Raw genomic sequence first — 21,340 nt, 5'->3', positions numbered from 1 at the left:
CTAGAGATGTGTCTTCTGAAGATCGTCATTGCTCTGTGGCCAGGGGTTCTCGTAGCTGTTCACTTCGCGGACTGTTGACCTGCAATACAATGGACATCGAGGGAAATTCAATTTTTTATTTTCATATAACAGTGACTATACCAACATTTAAGTGTCACTAGACACAAATTACACAGGATTCGTCATGGTGCACTTTCAGAATGGTTCCACTTTCTGTCTATAGAAAGCTCAACCTTTCTCATTCATTGAAAATCATTGCTTAAATACGTTTAATGTATAGGAAAGGCACTCTGATGAGGAACACACCCATCAAAATGTGTGCACATTGCTGTGAACGTGTATTAATAAATTGTCGACCTCCACAGGTGACTATAGTAAGGAGGGTGCCATACACTGGGCTTTATGCTAAAACATGCTCGTACTTAGATAACAGCCCCTGCAACCGGCCCCCCTCCCACACACACACCCACAAATCAGAAAACCTATAGTAAAAATAAGCATGCACATAAATACAAAACGATGATAATAATCGTAATCTGATACGTAATATGTAAGTATAGTCGCTCTGCACAAATTTTCCAGTTTATGGTATCTCATATTCGAGGTGACTAACCCATTTTAAATTGCTTTAGCAGACACTAGAATGTTGGATGAATCAATTTCGATATTTTGATTATTTCATTATGACTCGGCACTCACTCGGCTGCATTCGGAGGCAGAAAGCCGTAGTCGTTCTCCCGGGTGGCCGGCCGGTCCATGTCTTCGAAGACTGGGATCGAATCCTGCAGCTGAGAATTTGGTATGCCTCGTTCTCGCTCTTTCTTCGCCAACTCTGCATCGTACAGAGCACTGCAGGGAAGACGAATAGGCAATGTAAACATTTTCATAAACATTACAATAAGTTATACGCGTCTAAAAATTCACTATAAAAGTTCGCTTCCGATGACAGTGAAACACGACAGAAAAGATTTGCCAACACACGTCGGGTAAGGCTTACATGAAACTCGGGAGACTTACTGCATGATTAGGCAAAGAAAAGGCTGTAAGACAATAGTTCTGATGAATATCTTTTCAAGCTATCGCATTCTGTGGATATTACGTTTGCCCTTTTAGCTTGTTCTTCAAAGCAATGCCAATTTGATAGAATTCAAAAATAAACCTTCAATCTTTTACTAATAATAATAATTATAATAATGATGATAATAATAATGATAATAATGATAATAATAATAATAATAAGAATGATAATAATAATAATAATAATAATAATAATAATAATAATGATAATAAGAAGAAGGTCTTATTTACCCAGGGTAGCCTCTTCAGTGTTGCCACTGCTCACTCTACCAGAGGGCCCATGTATTACTTTTTAGAGATTTTGACTTATAGTGTAAATTCTCTAGCACTTGACTTGACAGATTATTTCATTTTCTCATGGATTGCTCGATAAAGCATACAGCTCGCAAGAAAAGTGTAAAATTGAAATGAGATGGCCGTTGGTCTTTACCTTTTCTTTCTGCCGCATGTTGCAGAAGAGATGAAGAGTATGAGGAAGAAGACGGCGATGAGAGCGAGAGCGACGATGAGGAGAATGTACCACGGATTGAGGGAAATCTCCTGACCAAGGAACGTGTACTGGTCAGCTGTCTGTGCTAGGTTTGTTCCTATCGATGGATACGGGGAAGGATGAGGAACGCATGAGTATTTAGAGCGAACTTCAACAACTTCAACAGTTAAGATCTTTTTATACAGAGATATACCCGTATTCAGGGGCGGATCCAGGAATTCCGCAAAGAGAGAACGCTTTCACAAAATTAAAGGGGGCGCACGCCCTCCCCCCCCCCCCATATTTTCTTTTTATTTCTTTTGTTTTAACAAAAATAAAGGGGCGCGCCCGGTGTGCTCCCCCTTGGATCCGCCACTGCGTATTGGTTTGTCTCCATTCGGAATCATTTTCTCACACTTTGGCAAACACGCCAAGTTAAATATCCTCTGATGTCGTGTCAAAATCTTCCTACACTGGCAAATTTTGCCAACAATGCAAAATTCTCTTGAACAACAACCATTAAATAAAATGTTCTCATACACTACGTACAAGTTAAGCGTTTGTCTTTAAGATACTTGTAAGATAACTGCCAATTGAATCAGAAGAGAAAAATCTTTGAACAACAGACCTCCATCTGAGCTGCAGACAGGTTGATCAAAGCCATCCGGACACTGACAGTAGAACCTGTTGATACCATTGAAACAGGTCCCTCCATTCTGACACGGGTTGCTAACACACTCATCAATGTCTGTATAGAGGAGGAAAAACGAAGAAATCCATGCAATTCTAAGTGGAACGTATTAGGCCTACCTATCCATAAAAGTCAGCGCGTCGAGGCATCAATAACCAAAGTTACGAAATAAAAAGCGTGAGGACTTACGGGAATGTTGATTAAAGGATATCAGATCATTAACATAACATGACGTGGTTATAAAGAGCTTGAAAATAACTTTTCGACATATCAATAATAGCAAGAATTATTCAATGATCATGCAACATCCTTGAAGTGTAGTTGCACGATAACGAACAAACATAATGCCCAATTTAGTACGTCATGTCATGATGAAGACGTATAGTGTCTGGAGTAGGTTGAAAAGTAATGGCCTCCTTCGTGATCAATCCATGTGCCCATAACTGCATTTGTAGTACATAATCCATAATATATACATGTTATACACTGCAATGCTCCGTTTAGTGTTGTGTTTGGAGAGTGATATATTGTATAAGCATGGTGTTATCGTCCTTATGTAGATCTTCCTACCTATCTCACACAGATCTCCGGTGAAACCACTCTGACAGTAGCATAAGAAACCGTTCACTTGGTCTTCACAGACTCCGTTGTTCCGACACGTGTTGTTGGCGCAGTCGTTAATATCTTGGAGACAAAGTACAGAAAAGCACACACTTTGTGATTCAGAGTATCGAGTATCGAGAATGTGATCAGAAAATTAATGTTATCACCAGTAAGAACTCATTTTAATGATAAAACGCCAGACATGATTGAATCAAAGTGACAGTCCATAAATAGTGTAATTCAGTCTTTGAAAATAATTCATACCATAACCTCTTGCTATAATTCAGTGTTAATAATCATCTCGCGCGAAGTTTCCAATAAAAATCATAACCCACCAGGACAGAGTAACAACCTGCTAGCGGCTCGTTAGATAAACTTGTTTTCAGGAACCTAACATGATACTCACCGGTCTGACAGAAAGTGCCTGTAAATCCCAGGGGACAGGCACAGACGTAGGAGTTATCTATATAGTTGCACAGACCTCCGTTCTGGCATGGGTTCTCCATCACACAAGCCGTTGTTACTGAATGGAAAAGTTGAAGAACATTATCACATGCATGCATGAATAAAAATGCTTGTTTCAATGACAAGCTTTCAAAATGAAATCAATCTTGCTAATGGATGACTGAATATGACAAAGCAATCTTGACGAAAACAATGACCACAACGATGATACTTATTATATGTCAAAGGTTGGTAAGTCTATTCTAGATGGAACTCTCGGCCCACATTTTTCAAGTAAACCTTTTTATCGAAAATCAAAGAAACGAACAAGTGATAGACGGGCAATAATTTTTATCCACAATTTGTTAGAACGACAAGGGTTTTCAATCACAAAACAATAATGACTTTTGATCTTACCTCTGATAGAGCACGTTACGCCAATGTAACTATCCGTACACGCGCATGAAAACGTCCCGTTTTGATTGGTGCATGTGCCTCCATTAAGGCAAGGGTCGTCACGACAGTAATCAATATCTATTGACAGACAAAATACAAAATACACCGGGTTAATAAGAACAGGGGGTCACTTATTCATCAGAACAATATATTTTGTGTAGTTCGTCCGTAAGTATTTTGGGATGTTATTGTGTATTCCTAAACATACTACAAAGTCACAATAGAAATCTATATTGCACACATATTGTAGTCTCAATCTGTTGACTCTGAAAACTGCAGTCATGGTGGATTACAGACTACTGATACAATGTAATCAATACGAAGTAAATAAACTAAATGCTCTATCATAATTGATAACATCGACCTTATGAAAATTCATGACAGAAACATTAATGAACAGCAAACCTTCTACGCCATCCTGCTCACAGTATGGCGCCTGAAATTATCATCTGTTCAAACTGCCATGGAATGCCAAACACGTAAAACATGTAGTCATCCAGTAATTGCAACCTAACACAAGAGTGTACAGACAGCATGCGAAAAAGATGACTATAAGCCACAATGATAGTGTACAGCACAAAACCTTCTTTGGAACAATGGAAGCATTTGCTCACATCACAGAAACAATCATGTATCACGGCTTACCCTTCTGACAGTAGCTGCCAATATATCCATCCTGACAATCGCAAGAGAAATACCCGTCAAGGAACGTGCATACTCCATCGTTTTCACACACATTCTTACTGCAGGCTGCGGTGGTGGGGGCTATATAAGTGAATAGATCATTTAAAAGAAAGAAAGAAAGAAAGAAACGTAAAATCCACACATCCATACATAATCACTCAGATGCAGCGACATATTCTTTCCAATGCGCCTATCATACATTCACATCATTAAGTCAAAGACACTAAAATCTGGGTAGTCATGCATAAGTACAATGTCTCAACGGTGCTACATTGTTTTGTTGTGTGTGGTATTTTTTTTTTTTTTTTTGCTGAATTCAAACAACTTCTACTTTGCGTCCACTGCGCTACTACGACAAGCAACAGGCAACACAATAAAATGCAACAATTGTGTGTTAAAAAAAATAACCGCAAACAGCTGCACAATTCATCCCTTGTGAGGTATGATACAGAAAATTGCAATCTCTTCTTTCTTCTGAAAGCTCTCAAGTGAAAATAATGTCTTATGTTATAAGAAGCGGCAGTTTGACGTTGTCGTACGCACCTTCCTCGCAGTGTTCCCCCGTGTAGCAGTTGGCGCACACGCAGACGTATCCTCCTATTATATCAACGCAAGCTCCATTGTTCTGGCACGGATTAGATTCGCACTCGTTAATTTCTGATAGATGAAACATAACAAAGATGGTACATTTTTAATGCAGGTCTTTCTTAATAAAGAAAATACTTTTCACTGGACTTAAGTGATATAAGGTTTAACAGATAAGAGTAATTACACTTACAAACATAAGAAAAAGATTGAATAAAACTGAACAATTAAATGAATTGAAGTCATCTATTGATCAAGCTGACACGACCTCAAAGAATTACCTTATTACTGAAAATCCAAATTTCCTGGACTAACACTGATATGAGCTTGAAGAAGTTTTGTTTGTCACTGCGAATAACCGCTGAGGCCGTGTTATCATTGCAATCCGTGTTAGAAGACCACGAAGAAGGGGCACAATCGTTGATATATATTATATACCATAATCATTATATTCGTTTAGATGATGTATTCAAAATATATCTATTAACACATCGATTAACTCCAGCAATTACTTCGAGGAGACCTTATGACGGCTTGTTCGTAATCCATAGGCTATCATGTAAAAAGATTATGGTTTTCTATTGGCTGGAAGAATATTAAAATCAAGTCCCAAGAACTTACCCATTGAGCAATTTTTTCCTGTGAATCCAACCGGACACGTACAGGTGTAGTCCATGCCCATGTTGGTGCATTCTGCTCCATTCGTGCACGGGTTGAGGGCGCACTTGTTTATAGCTTTGGGATTATGAAAGCAGACAGTTCACATGAGCTTGGAGGAAAAAAGAATCTTTGCATTCTGCAGCTGTAAAAATGACTTAGGACGACATGAATTAAGCATATAGATTCACACGATTTCTGATTTCAAAGCATTATCTATCATAGAGCATGATGCATGAATTGAATCAATACAGAATAAGGGGCCAAGTGCAGCAATGCGCAATATGTCAGTTTAATATGATTATTTTGTGCGTTTAGGACGAACATACTGTTACATCCAGCCTACCATGCCAACATTTCATTGAATAAGCAGTTAAGATATGATCGTCGTCCCAGAAACAAATATGAGGGCAGCTGTCCAAGAAATTGTCATTTGCCTGCCACCACATGTACGACCCTGGATCAGCCTGTAACATCTACTATCTGAAAGCGCCATCGCCGTTGTATTTGGTAGTCTTGTTCGTGACTGTGATGGGATCAAAGTCAGCACTCACCTGATGGAATCTCGCAGTTTTGTCCTTGCCAAAGATTTGTGCACGAACACTGGAACCCTGTGCTACCCACGTTTTCACACGTGCCACCATTGATACATGGCTTAGCGTCACATGGTCGGATGGCTGTAAGATATAAGATAAAGAGCATTTGAAGAGAGAGAAGAAAATGACGACATAATGTTTTACAGCTTTCTACAGACTGTACTTGGCTACTTTAAGACAAGATTAAAAACACACAGGTAATTAACATGAACAAAATGATTACGAATCTAAAAATGTACACGTGTTGATCAGTGTCATGCCAATAGCGCGACGGATTCCAAATGTGTTATGCTTGTGAAGCCTAAACTTCTGAAAACTCTATGGTTCGTCACTAAAACTCCAGTGTCATAGTTTAATTCATTGTCTTATAGTGCGCTTAACAGTTCTAAAATAATTAAGTATTATAACATGTGAATTGGAAACTCACCGACATAGGCTGAATCTCGGATCTCAATGGAGAAACCTCTCTCCGTCTTTTCATTATCCGAAATAAAGGTTATCCACAAGCCATTTGGTTGTATCGTTTCGTCGGAAGGCATTACAGGTCCGGATCTTTCGTAAAGAATCGATCCGGCATCATTCGGATTTGATCCAACACCGATGGTGAGACGGTCGTAGCGGTTTTCGGTGATGAAGTCTTTGTAGTCAAGATGAATGGGTCGGCCATTGATGCCCGTAATAAACCAACGGCAGTCCTCCCCATTGTTGTAGTTTGACGGATAATTAGGTGAGTGGATCTCAACCTTGCCTCCAGCCGCCAAGGTGTAGTTTACTCGGCATCCGACAGCTGTGCATTGAGCAAGGCAACGTCTTGTATTATCCAAAATCAAACGACTCCATAGTGATTTTCAGTTCCTCGCAATTATCAAATCTTATTGTCAGCTTTTTAGCGAACACAATGTATCGCGGAAAAAGAACAGAAATAGTTAGAACGCAGTATACCTGAAGGAGGTCAAAAGAATTGTACGTGCCGTATGCGAAAGTGAACGGCAAATTAAGAGCTGTTTAAAAGCCCACAATCAAAAGTTTACAGACAAAACTTTCAGGAACCAATTGAACAAACTTGATATCACATATGCGCTCCATATTATACCACAAGCTCCTCTGTAGGCAGGAGGTATATATACGTATAGGTATATTCTTCGTCTTTAGAGCGCAAGGTCGGTACATGTACAAAGGGTGATGGCAAAATGAGAAGCACCAATAAAGACTTGTTTTATGTTACGTGATGCAGAAATATTCAATATTGAGCTACTGTATGTCAATTCTAAGGTTTACCATTGTTCGGAAATGACTTTCAACAAGGTAAAATCCTAAGAGAACCTTCCCTATAACTTCACAACGAAGTCAATAAAGCCTAACGCTCGCTTTGTCACCATGATGGTGATTATTTCATTGTTAGTATTACCTGTTTGACAGTTGGTTCCACTCCATCCCATGGGGCAGGTGCATTGATAACCATTAGCCAAGTCATTACAGATGCCTCCATTCATGCACGGTGTGCTGGCGCATTCATCGATATCTGGGAGGGTGTAAGGAACAGATGAAGGGGACAAAATATCAGTTTCTAATTCCGTCTGGGAACAAGGGGTTATAGCAGACTATTTTTAATTCTTGATATATGATGCCATCTTAACATGAAATGTTGTAGCATTAGGAAACAATCACTGAGACTATACCGACACTATACCGTTTTATCTCCTCCAGTCAAGTTTGACGAAAAGTTTGTTGAACGTTTTGTTAAACAACCCTAGACGGTTTTGTTTCGACTTTTAAGCGACTCTGCTGGCGTGTGTAAAATCATTAACGTCTCTTCTATGTATGATTATGTTCAGTGTGGATACGACTCCTATGAAATAATTATTCTCTTCTGGCTGAGGAACAAAATAAAGAAAAAGAATCCGCTGCAATTGATTGAATGTTGCTCTTTATTTAAGAGAGCAATACCTTGAAAATGCAATATATAGAATGATAAAACAAACTTTTTGCCTCTAAAACAGGTCTGAAACAGATCGCCTAGTTGGAGCCGACGACACTGACTGGGGGGGAGAGAGAGAGAGAGAGAAGGGGTGGGAGATGGTTTTGTGAGCAAAGAGGGTTATACTAGATGAGATGAGATGAATTATACTCACTAATCTCACAGTGTGTGCCAGTAAATCCAGGTTGACAGAAGCAGTCATATCCGTGGCTGTCCACTCTGTTCACACAGGTGGCAAGGTTTTGACAAGGGTTGCTTTCACATTCGTTGTTGTCTGTTTGGAGAGAATGATTGAATTATTCGCTATTTGCATTTCTGTGATAAATTCTACGAATTAAAAGTTTTATGAAGATGAATCTTGGCCATAATTAGGTCTACACTTAAGACAATATCTACCATCTACACATCTATGAACCACAAAAACGTCATGTGTTGTTTGTTTATTAAGACTCTTTTTTATAGACTATTCCATGCTATGACAAACTTGTCTAATATAATAGATAGGCTATGCATGTATCATAACGGGACTGTTTTTGATGAGTGGGGGTTTTTTTATCTGTAGGTGTCATTCCAGCGATACTACGTGACGTTAAGTTTGCCACCTTCACTGCGTCAACTCGACCAATCCACCTCTTGTTCTTGATGGATGAAATTACGACTAACATTACATTTTGCCGTAAATCCATCAAAGTGATTAAGTTATTTCATGCAGGCTTGACAAAGGCATTCTTCTCATCGAACTGCCAACCCATGATCTTCAACGCAGGTATGAATGAATCAAACTTACTAATCTCACAGCGATCGCCTGAGTATCCGGTAGGGCACGAGCACATGAAGCCGTTCACCTCGTCCCGGCAAGCACCGCCGTTTTCGCAGGGGAAGCTTTCACACTCGTCAATATTTGTTCCGCACAGCGAGCCAGCGAATCCCGGCTGACACTGACATGTGAACGAGTTGATGCCTTCAATGCACATGGCTCCATTCAGACATGGGGAAGAAGCGCACTCCATGATTTCTGGAACCAAAACACAAATCACAAGGGATTACCAATATCTATTTCTAGATTTGAAACTCTTTCGGGTACAATATTGTTCTTTGCCTAACTGGTACTAAAAATGATGTTGTCTACGAAGAAATTAATACTCACGAAGAAAGTTTGCAAGTCGGTGAATGATTCTTTGGGTTTGAGAAAAGGTCCTTGGGCTCGGAAAAAGACGCAGTGTAAAACCTTTAATGTTCTATAGGTACATGTTTATAGATAAACTCACCTGTTTCGCATCGAGTTCCTTCGTAGCCGGGTTTACACTCGCATATATAACCATCGTTACCATCATTGAAGCAGAGTCCACCATTCATACAGGGATCGCTGCTACACTCATCGATATCTGTTAAAGTATAAGAAATAACCAAATGAAAGAATACACAATCCGAGTTGGATGATGTGCAGTGAACTCCCGTCATAGCGGACATGACGGAAGCGGTTATAACGAAATTCTGGGTACAACGAAATAAAAATTCAGGCTGCAACATTATCCTCCCTACGTATTTTATTGTTTATTTGTTCGGCTGTAAAGAAATTTCGATATAACGTGAGTCCACTGTAATTGAGATGAATTAATCGCCCTCCAGTTTATAGCAAAATCAAAAATTCAGATGTGTGTTGCTAAGATCTTGGCTAAGATGTATCTTTCTAACTCTCGGCCTATGTCCTTCTCTTCAAATCCCGTCTCCTTTCGTCCTCTCCTTTTTCTTCTTCTTTTCCTTCTTCTTCTTCTTCTCCTTTTTCTTCTTCCTCTTCTTCTTCTTCTTCTCTTTCTTTTTCTTCTTCCTCTTCTTCTCTTTTTCTTTCCCTTTTCATTTTTGCGTATATTCTTTGATATGGAGTACAAAACTACAATTTCGGTTTAGCAACATTGATTAGCATCGCTCTTTTCAAGACAAGACAACGTTTCTCTCTCTGTTTAGTATATAGTACATGTATTAACTCTCTTCAGTAGAAGGGGTCTACAAGCATGATAATTTTTGCCCAGAATCATGTAGCTTTTATGACTCCTTCATTGTTTCAAGTACTCATTGTCTTCCAATAATATTATTATATACTATATCATTACCAAAAACTAACTTGAGTGTATGCTTCATTTAACGTACTCGAACAAATGGAGTTGTTTGGTTGTTGTTTTTATCTTTATGCGGCTGTTACTCACTGATCTGACAGTTGATTCCAGTGAAACCAGTAGGGCAGGTACAGGTGTACAAAGCCAGACCATTGGTACAGATTCCACCATTCTGGCACGGGAAACTTGCGCATTCGTCTTCATCTGTGTAAATACAAACATTGTGAGGCATCTGTGAACGACAAATAATTGGAGTTTTCTTCTTTATGCAACAAACGAATGCATTCTTTTCTTCCATTTTAGCACTATCTGTGACAAGACTGATTTTCTAGTAGAAGATGCCAATCATCTTTTCCTAAATTAACTATATCTTGTATATACCGTCTAATCGCCTACCCAAGCTGGGAAGCTATCCTATATTGTAAGCTTGTATCGAGTTTTCTGCGTCCAAAATAACCGCGAAAAATGTGTACAGTCCGTCTACGATTTAGGACGGTGGTTCCTTATGAATTCAAATGAAACCAGATTTAATGAAATCAAAACAAGAGTTGATTACCTTCTTCGCAGATGATTCCCTGCCAGCCATCCGGGCACACACAGGAGAAAGCATTGTCACCGTCCACACAAACCCCGCCATTCATACACGGGTCACTGCTACACTCGTCTATATCTGTTATAGGTTGAAATACAACGTTAATCAACATGACAACTGGTACACTTCCTCTTACTGCCTATGAGATCACAAACAGACCTTAAAAGGCAATGCGTGATATTTCTGTGTCGCATTGAGTAGCTACCAGAACTTTACTGCTCATGTTATCTCCCAGAGCCAGTGCTGTGGAAAGATTTAGTTTATGGATACATATGGTCATCAAAATGTAGTTGAGCTTCAAAACTCATATTGTAATCAAAAGTCACTAAGAGCTTGAATATGTTACTGCAAGAATTGTAACGTGTTCATCAATATTTGCCGTACCTTTGGATATCACATCCGCATTGGCAGTATAAGAATACTCACTGCTTCTCACAATACATTGTAACGGCCATGATTGATTTATGTACAATATCATTGCAGGTTAGTTTGAATCCATGCACATTTGTGGGCAATAAGAAGATGAAATCAAGCATAAAGTTTCAAAAAGAACTTAATCTGCATAATTTCTGGTATCCCCCAACACTTCAAACTCTGCTCGGAATGAATCGTTATACTATAATAATTATGTAGACATTGCACAAGCTGCCAGAGTACTATGAGTATTGGCTCTGTATAGAGGACCATACGCTCTGAAGACTAATCAAACGCATACTTCGTATATAATAAGAAAAATTATTATCAAGCTGTTAAATGATGGTGTTCATTATGTTGATCGGTAATATTGATATTGACAGTAAATCGTTGTTGTTTTGTTTTGCACAACATGAATTAATTGCTTTGCGATTCGATTTCCCATCGAGTAAGAGTCATATCCCACATACTTGTCTCACAAAGAGTCCCTGTGTAGCCTGGGTCACAGCGGCATTCATAGCCATTCTCCACGTCAATACAAATACCATTCACACACGGGTTACTGGAACACTCGTTAACTCCTGTAGAAAGACAGAAATCAATCAGATTAATCAAATGAGGACGCCTGGGCACAATCTTTTTTTTTTTCAATACAACCACAAAAAGTTTAAACTAACCGTACTAAAGCTAAGGTAGGGTATTCAACCAATCGTATGCTACTTTTCATAGGCCGCGACAGTCAAAAATCCATCGTCTTGTATTTCGGACATGCTTGCCGTGACCAAGAATATAATTTCATCTCTACAAAAGCTAACGCAATGAGTACTTACACAATTCCATGTAAGATATGAAAAACGGTATGTGTTGACTTCGAGTAAATCTATTTCAATCGATAAGAGTTTGTAATTGCTTTTCGATCTTTTCAAGAATCTCTACCAACTGATCGAACAATGTTTTGACCTCCAGCAAATGTCTTTTTTTCTTGTGGTGATAGCAAGATGAAGTAACGGTTGTACGTAAAAAGTTCTCATATCACATCCTGAAAACAAACTTACCTGTGACATTTTCGATTCCAAGATTAAGAAAATGTTCAAAGAAAAATTGTCAGACTGAACGATATCTCCTTCGTCCCCTTCTTTTTAAAGGCGGTATAATAGATAATTTGGGCAAACTTACCAATCTCACAGTGCACCCCGGTCCAACCAGCGGCACAGGTGCACTGGTAGCGGTTTTCCAAATCAACACACGTTCCTCCATTCTGGCACGGCATGCTGGCACATTCATCCACATCTGTGTGGGAAGGCGAACAGTAAACAATGAAAGACTTCATTCGCATGCGAATTTGACTTTCTACTTTTTGCAAGTTAAGCTACTTGTGAGAGCACCATGGTATAGTAAGTGGATAAGACTCTGGATCTGTAAACAGACGGTCTGGGGTTCGAATCCTCGCCAGTATGTTATTCCTAGCACTTAGATGTTTTATATCTTAGATGTTCATATCATATCTCATAATAGTTATGATTATATAATATCATTTACCCTAATAGTTATGATTATATAATATCATTTATCCTAATAGTTATGATCATATCATATCATATCATATCATATATCATATCAAGTACAATATTACACAAGTGGATGAGAATTCAGTTCTCACATTGCAGAGAAAAGCACCGTGCATTATTTTTTTTGCTTGCTTTTTCTTTATTTTTGAAATTTCCCTGTCTATTTCTCACACCAACTACAGAGCACATAAAATTCTCGTAAATTGAGATAAATTCCATGTGGCCTTACTTATTTCACACTGCGTTCCAGTCCATCCCTGCTGACAGAAACAGGAGTAAAAATTCCTTCCGTTGGTACACAGCCCTTGGTTGAGACAGGGATTACTCTCACATTCGTTGATATCTGTGAATCGGAAAGTCACATTGTCGTCAAATTAGACATTAAATGTCGTTCGTATCTACAGTACATTACTTTTTCATTGTCAATAATCGAATTATTGAAAATCGACAATTGGAGTCTTTGGTACATTGAGATAAAAGCGATTGTTTCATTATACCTCTATTAACGTTGATTCCTCAAGCTTTCTTGAATGCAAATAATTTCGTATGACAAAAGGAAGATTGTGAAATGTTAAAATGATTGTAAGGGGTCATTTCCAACAAGCCTTTTGTGTGCTTTTTGTTCTTTTTGTTATCTCACCATTTATCATAAGACGTAGTATTCTAAACGTGTTTTAAAATTTGTAAATGTTATTATTACGCCCTAAAATGGAAATAAATGAATGAACGAATTTCGATATTATGATAAATCAACTCATTCTTACCTCCTTCACAAAGAACACCCGTCCAGCCAGACGGACAATCACAACTAAATGCGTTCTGAAGGTTGTTACAAACTCCGCCATTCACACAGGGATTGCTGGCACACTCATTGATATCTGACAGGAGAGAAAATCACATTTGATCAAATCTAATTGTTTCGCTACAAAAAAAGTCACAATGCAGAGACACAAAATGAGCTGTAAACATAAGGAGAGTCACAGTCAAAGCTGCTTGTCATTGCACAGATGCTTTAGAGAGAGAGAGGTTTTAATATGTCTGGTACAAAAATATTTGTGACGAAATGTGCATAAAAATTGTGCAAATAATAATAATACAAAACAACGAAAATATGTGTAAGAAAAAATATATTGACATCCACATTAAAATCTTTGTAATATCCAAGAGAAATACATTGCACAAAGTTAACTATTCAAAAGTCTTGAAGTAAGTCGTTGGAAAAGCGTAAGAACACATATAGGCTATAATTGCAGTATGAGTACTGCAACAGTACATTTTTCCTTAGGACAAGATTACCATCAATAATTAACGGTAATATTGGAACTCACTCACCTTCGTTACAGTTGTAGCCGGTCCACCCTAGGGCACAGACACATGTGTAACGGTTGATTCCGTCGTTACAGGTGGCATCCATTTGGCACGGATTACTGGCACATTCGTCGATATCTTTTCAAACAAGCAAACGAGCAGACATTGTACAGAAACATTTTTTTTTTTTTTTCACAAAGAAATTTTATTCACGTAAACATTCAGGTACAAAATGAAATATCACATACAATATATAAAGACAAATGATCCCAAGCTGACAGGCAACTGCGATACGATTAAATAATGTAAATACGATTCCAATTGATATTAGATACAAAACCTTTAGCTTTTTTTTCAGACATATATTCATCTACTTTCTTCGCTTGCTTTTACAGAAACATGCTTTTCTTTCAAAGATGAAGAAGTTTGTAGGAAAAAATATATATTTAATATCGTATTTATTACATGTATTTAAAATTTGCTTTTGAAGAGGATAATGTGTAAGTTGAAAAATGAATACTGGCGTTTTTTTTTCTTGTTTTGTAATATATCCTTTGTCCTTTATACACCCATAGGCCATTACAGCCTTTACAACATCACAGATCATAGACAATGTTTACTTGCGACTTTAAATATGGGAGTGGATACAATGAAGTTACCAGAACTGTTACGCAAGACGGGACCAATGCCAATTTCAAATCAATTTCAAGATTAACAATGCTCACTGATAGATATCTAATGTAGAATAGGCCTATTTTGTTACATTATCATGTTTCAAAAGCAATTTACCATCAATGTACTTACTTATTTCACAGAGAGAGCCATTGAAACCGGCCAGGCAGACACAAGTGAAAGTGTTATCTCCGTCAAGGCACGTGGCGCCATTACGACAAGGGTTTGGTGCACAGTCGTCTGCGCCTAAAATACAAAGGTTTGAGCGGATTTTTAGTCATAACTGTAAATATGATTTCTTCCTTGCTTGCGAAAACAACATGAAACAATCAATATACGTATTAAACTAAACACGCGAAGTTACGGAAAGTGTTGAAATGCATAACTCAGGTAACATCCTATTTCATTTAATCAATGGTGTAAAAATGATTTTTCTTTAACTTTCGTCTTTTTCTTTATTTTCTAAGCTTCGTTCCTGCGACATCAAATGGCTGTCTTCACGTAATGTGGATCGAGATAAACGAGACCCCTATACTGAACTTAAAGGAAAAGACTGTGACGATTTCTACTTTGCTCTCTACACCCCGGTCCTTACACTCTCTTTCGAAATCATTGCTAACGATTGAGTCAACTGTTTCCAGGAGTTGTTTTGTTTACATAAGTCTTTGTGCGTCAGGTAGTTCACATCCCTTAACCAAAGACACAACAAAAATCATCTGTGATCACTTTTGCAAAACAGAGCATCACCGTGCACAATGGATGAGGGTCACGTGGGATCATCTTCCAATGAAAGACGGCACTTACTTGTTTCGCAGTTTGTTCCGATCCATCCTGGTGGACACGTGCATTCGTACCTATTGACGAAGTCGGTGCAAACACCTCCATTACGGCACGGGTTGCTCGCGCACTCGTTGATATCTGAACAGTGTATGCATGATAAACATATCTTTAAAATGTCCTTCAGTCTTCTAAAATATTAAAACTAGCACATAGTGCCACAATATGTCAGTAGAGCCTTTATCATTCCTGATGATGTTTTCATCTAGCATTACATTTGAATATTAGTTACATGATTTTCATACTCAATTGCCAGATGGATCAGTGGCTGACATATTTTGATAAATGGATTGAAAAACAAAACATTAAGTAGAATTGTTGTAAATTAAGAGAACATGTTTATAATCATCACATTCTTCCTCCCCCTGTTTTTTTCTTCTTTTTTTTTGGGGGGGGGGGTAAGAACATGAACATAATATGCACTCGCAAGAACTAATAGATAGGTATACAGGAGAGGTGATTTTATGTAACTCAAATTTGCTTGGTGTGATGCATTTACCTGTTTCACAGTTGGTTCCGGTGTACCCCGGCAGACAGGCGCACGAGTAGTAATCAATAGCCTGTGAACATGTGCCTCCATTCACACACGGGTTGCTGCTGCATTCATTAATGTCCGTCTCGCACCTGTCACCTGTGTACCCCGGCACACACTGGCAGGTGAAGGAGTTGAAATGAGGGAAACAGCGCCCTCCATTGGTACATGGAGAACTTCTGCATTCATTGGTCTCTGTTGGAGAAAGAGACGTTTCAGTTACTTCGATTGCTTTTGTTTGTATAAACGTATAATATGCAGAATAACCTAAACGTTAGACTGTAAATTTTCATCTCCCCTTAAAGTATAGAAGGGACAGCTCCAGTATTTATTGCGTATATAGTGGTAAACATTAACAAGAGTGTTTTGCATTTCATCACTTGGAGAATAGTTCCAAAAAATGTACCTTGACCAAAGTTTTGACATACAGAACGTTAGATGTGAAGCTTCTGAGAGTAAAGATATTAACGACTAAGAACTTTTCAATTTTAATGTAAAGCTATTCCATTCAATACATGTCGAACGAGTCCAACTTGAAAACATTCATAAAGCTTTCTCTGTAAAGGGTATCACAACATATTCAATCATGCATCTTTCATCGTGAGCCCTTTTCACATGTATCTATAATATGTATATTATGAATTGATCTAAAATATTAATATAGACAAGGGATTAGATTTACCCCGCTCACAGTGCGTGCCTTCCCATCCATCGCTACAGACACACTGATACCTATTGACCTCATCAATGCATGTTGCTCCATTCAGACAAGGATTACTGGAACATTCCAGGATTTCTGTTTGGAAAGAAAGGACAAAGAAATATCTCAACAGTACATAGAAATACTATCTAAAACTATCGTCTGACCTGTGCCGTCTCCTATAATACATCCGAAGTAGAAAAACAACTTCCTTATCTAATTCAACCGAGTACAAACAGTGACATTTTTACGTGATTTTGTTATGCCATATACACTGTATTTTCACGCAGCGTCAGTTTATGATATACGTCTTCTGCGATATAAGTAATGCATTATAATGTGATAAAAACCTAAAATGGCATTAGACTGAAAACGCTTTATCCTGGCGAGGAAAGCGCATGATTTAGAAACAAGACATCAAACAGGTGTCTTGTTTTATATATGTATATATATATATATATATATATATATATATATATATATATAATATATTATAGTATATATATATATATATATATATATATACTATAATACTACAAGATATAACAGAAACGAGTTCAGACAATAAAAAAAAAGCATTTGAACAGAATTCAAAGCATTAAAATTGAATAGGAAAGAAGAGCCTTGTCATGCTGTGTATGTTGAGTGTCTAATCATATTCGCACAGATGATGAGAATTGCAGTCAATTGTGACAGTGTTAACAATAAAAGTGCTGTTTATATCACCGGAAGACATTAATAGCCAAACATGTTGAATAAACATAAGCTGCATTGTAATGCGTGTTGTGTCACTAACCTTGCTGGCAGTTGGTCCCCGTCCAGCCATCCACACAGTCACACGTGTAGAAGTTAATGTTATCCGTGCACTGTCCACCGTTAAGACACGGGTTGCTGGAGCACTCATCAATATCTGTTAGATTTACGAACATACAGGTGTAGCTAATTTAGAATTCCATCTTAAAACTTAACAATGATAGTAATACAATTAAGAAGAGCACTTGCAACTTCTATTTGAAAAAAAAAGGTCATAAAATGTGCAGGAGACAACTGATAGATATTAGAACAGTACATGTATCAAGGATAGAAATTTCTCCTGTCGCATTACATCATTGTGATGTAATATTGATACGCTATCAACGGAACTCCTACAGACTGTGACATCGATTGTTGCTACAATTCTGATACAAGCCGACTCCAGAAAGTCGATAATTACAAGTCGTCGTTACCTTCTTCACAGTTTACTCCTTGGAAGCCATCTCGGCAATCACACGTGTATCTGTTTATCTCATCACTACACGCCCCACCGTTCATACATGGCGAACTGGCGCACTCGTCAATCTCTGAAAATAGAATAAAATGAACACATACAATAATATCTTAATGCTACCCTACATCATGTAAGTTTCAGTTATGTTTACAACATGTAACAAATACAACAATAGTTTAATTGCATCAAAATGAACATGTACGCCTACACTTGCCCGTCCATGTGCAGTATAGACTGAAGATAAATAGAATATGGTAATTGGTCATCTGTTTTTCTTTTCTGTTCAGACCAAATGGCGAATTCTTGAACTGTATTCATTGAATCACTTTACAGTGGAAAGCATTGTTTTGATAGGGCATAAAGTTTTGCCTAATACGAAGATGGAAATCTTATTGAAAAATATGTTTCATCCTTTGTTTTCTATACTGGCGTTGTAGCTGAGTGAAGCATTTTTTAAGGATTGAGAAAATGTGGAATCCATAGATAATGCACACCAACAAAAACACATAATCATCGTTATTAAGTTGCTTGTTATTTTGCTTAATTTACCAAATTCACATCGTGGCCCAGTAAACCCGGGAAAACAGATGCAGGTAAAGTCATTGACGTGATCAATGCAGGTCGCTCCATTTTCACATGGCCCGCTAAGACACTCTTGGATATCTGCAAACAAAGTGATATACATGTCAAATTCTGTTGCATGTATGAAACGCTATAGACAGAATACGCAACATGAGTTTTGTGATCATTTAAAAGCAGAAATTCAATATCTAGATTAAAATTAACTCTTAAAGCATTTTAACATACACGAGATGATATCAATAAGCAAACTCCTATGCAAAATGAAAGCGGAAATATCAAAATCACAAACAAACAAACAAACAAACAAACAAGATAACAGTATAATGGTGTGAGTGCGGTATGGGGGCTTTACTGTAAGAAAAATGTCTCAATCATGTTCTCAAAACGTGCATCTTAATCAGGCTTTCGTCGTTCAACAACAACAATTCTATTCTTGCCAAAAAAAATCCCCGAAACCAGCAATTACAAACAGGTGAATAGAGCCGGTGATAGAGGGGTAACACCTACCCGATTCGCATCGTACCCCGGTGTACCCGGGACGACAGGTACAGGTAAATAGGTTCACCCGGTCTGTGCAGGTCCCTCCATTCTCACACGGGTTGCTTGCACACTCGTTGATTTCTGTCAAGAGAGTGATAATGACATGATTAGTGCCCTAACATGCCTAAAACTGATTTATCAATTTCATGCGTTATAGACCAATTCGAGACCATCAGATAGGGCAGATTCTTTTCCACTTGAGCAGGAGACTTTTTTTTTCAGGAACGTTTCTTGAATTGAACTGTGGTGCAATGAATGTTTTTATTTCTCTACAACATTGTCATCATAAACCGGAAAGAAGGGCTTTCCAAGGAAAAACATTTATCTAAGAATGTTTGCTACTGCCGCGTACTGATCACAATAATCTCCAGACAACAGATTGACGGCGAAATTCCATAGAATGCTGGTGCGTCGGGATCTCTGTTTCGTTTCGTATTTTCTCCAAGCCTTTGTTTCTGCACTAGAAAAGCTTAATTATAACAGTAACTTCTTAGCATAACTAAACGACAACAACTATCATAAAGAGTCGCCCTCTTCCCACGGCAGATACGCTAGACAATTAGCATAGCGTTTGAAATAATGACTCATGTAAAAATATTTCTTAAAAGAATGTATCTATCTTATAAAAAAAAATCAGCATAAAGTGGTAATGGAATATCACTTGTGCACCCTTTGCCAACAGGAAACAAAATAGTCAAATAATGATGTATCGATTTTACTCACCAAATTGGCAATTGTTTCCATCGTATCCTGGAGCGCATTGACAGCTGTATTGATTGACCTCGTTGTGACAGGTGGCTCCGTTTTGACACGGGTTACTCGCACACTCGTTGATGTCTGCAGAAAAGGCACATAAAAAGAGTTACACGATCTGCCCACTGTATGTCACCGAAATCATAATGTGAGTGACACAAAACACATTTTAAAACCGCAAATAGTATTTTTTTTCTGTCACATCGTACGTTGATATATATATATAGTATATATTTTCATTTTATATTGTTTTTGCACAGTTTGGATGGCATTAAGAAGTCAAATGTACAATGAACATATCTTTGTCTTGACATTGAATTTGATGAGTTGTCTGGCAAGGGGATTTTATTATCATAATATACTTGAAAATGAAGATTTTGATGATATCACAATGAGAAAGAATTACCTGTTTCACAATGAGTGCCAGTGAATCCTGTGACACAGAGACACACATAGCCATCGATCCCATCAAAGCAGGTCGCACCATTTTGACAAGGATCGCTGCTACATTCTTGTCGATCTGTATCAAGTTTTTGTGATAAACAAGAACATGTTAAACGGTATAGTATCTCCACGAGATGCCATTCAACGATCTTGAAGTTGAAATTAATCAGACTGAAATGCTGATGATATTAGACTGAATAATGTTGGTCTCTGGCGACAAGGGATTACGTGAAGTTCTTCCATACTTCTAAGTGAAAACTCTTAACACCCTTTTGAAACCGAGAATTACTTAATAATCTCAAATATCGACAGACCATAGACTGTTTTAAATACAATTTGGGGAATGAACCTATGACGCAATTATCTCCTGATAATTATGAATGCAGAAGTATAGCATTTGTTAACATTTGCTCTCTTCATTCGAAACAATTTCACAAGACTTGAACGGACAGTTCATAGTATGTCGGATCACTTCGACAAAAGTTTTAACGTAATCCTTATCAAGTAGTTTCTATTGTATATAGTGGAAAAACATATCACGCTACCATAAACACCACTTAATTCACTTAGACAATAATCAAACGGGGAAGGTTGTAATTTCGCTCCTAGTCCACACCTGTTTGACAATTGTAACCATGCCATCCAGGCGGACAGGTGCAGAAATATATATCCGTTCCGTCGGTACAAACTCCACCATTTTCACAGGGGGCGCTGGCACACTCATCGATGTCTGTCGAGAATCAAACACACAGTGATATCATTATCGTATGTAGTATT

The 21,340-nt window shown here is 38.0% G+C and overlaps 1 protein-coding gene across 1 annotated transcript in view; it reads right to left on the bottom strand.

Moving 5' to 3' along the window:
• LOC139743534 (uncharacterized) overlaps positions 1-21,340 on the bottom strand; it is a 41,981-nt gene continuing 20,641 nt past the window's right edge. Inside the window, exons 25-58 of the mRNA XM_071654013.1 lie at positions 21,180-21,293; positions 20,526-20,639; positions 20,090-20,203; positions 19,334-19,447; positions 18,794-18,907; positions 18,204-18,317; positions 17,774-17,887; positions 16,960-17,073; positions 16,245-16,472; positions 15,713-15,826; positions 15,041-15,154; positions 14,261-14,374; positions 13,693-13,806; positions 13,158-13,271; positions 12,537-12,650; positions 11,831-11,941; positions 10,911-11,024; positions 10,445-10,558; positions 9,509-9,625; positions 9,028-9,255; positions 8,395-8,514; positions 7,671-7,784; positions 6,690-7,049; positions 6,221-6,343; positions 5,631-5,744; positions 4,968-5,081; positions 4,386-4,505; positions 3,702-3,818; positions 3,247-3,363; positions 2,808-2,921; positions 2,175-2,294; positions 1,508-1,664; positions 700-849; positions 1-79 (exon numbers count right to left, since the gene is read on the bottom strand). Coding sequence (XP_071510114.1) covers positions 1-79; positions 700-849; positions 1,508-1,664; positions 2,175-2,294; positions 2,808-2,921; positions 3,247-3,363; positions 3,702-3,818; positions 4,386-4,505; positions 4,968-5,081; positions 5,631-5,744; positions 6,221-6,343; positions 6,690-7,049; positions 7,671-7,784; positions 8,395-8,514; positions 9,028-9,255; positions 9,509-9,625; positions 10,445-10,558; positions 10,911-11,024; positions 11,831-11,941; positions 12,537-12,650; positions 13,158-13,271; positions 13,693-13,806; positions 14,261-14,374; positions 15,041-15,154; positions 15,713-15,826; positions 16,245-16,472; positions 16,960-17,073; positions 17,774-17,887; positions 18,204-18,317; positions 18,794-18,907; positions 19,334-19,447; positions 20,090-20,203; positions 20,526-20,639; positions 21,180-21,293 — 4,427 coding nt within the window. The remainder of the gene's footprint in view (positions 80-699; positions 850-1,507; positions 1,665-2,174; positions 2,295-2,807; positions 2,922-3,246; positions 3,364-3,701; positions 3,819-4,385; positions 4,506-4,967; positions 5,082-5,630; positions 5,745-6,220; positions 6,344-6,689; positions 7,050-7,670; positions 7,785-8,394; positions 8,515-9,027; positions 9,256-9,508; positions 9,626-10,444; positions 10,559-10,910; positions 11,025-11,830; positions 11,942-12,536; positions 12,651-13,157; positions 13,272-13,692; positions 13,807-14,260; positions 14,375-15,040; positions 15,155-15,712; positions 15,827-16,244; positions 16,473-16,959; positions 17,074-17,773; positions 17,888-18,203; positions 18,318-18,793; positions 18,908-19,333; positions 19,448-20,089; positions 20,204-20,525; positions 20,640-21,179; positions 21,294-21,340) is intronic.

The sequence above is a fragment of the Diadema antillarum genome, unplaced genomic scaffold, assembly GCF_040938485.1.
Source record: "Diadema antillarum isolate AM-2024a unplaced genomic scaffold, OU_Dant_1.0 seq00001096_RagTag, whole genome shotgun sequence".
In the NCBI taxonomy this organism is placed as follows: domain Eukaryota; kingdom Metazoa; phylum Echinodermata; class Echinoidea; order Diadematoida; family Diadematidae; genus Diadema; species Diadema antillarum.
Note: the sequence above shows the minus strand (reverse complement) of the source record. Positions and strands in the feature narration are given on the sequence as shown.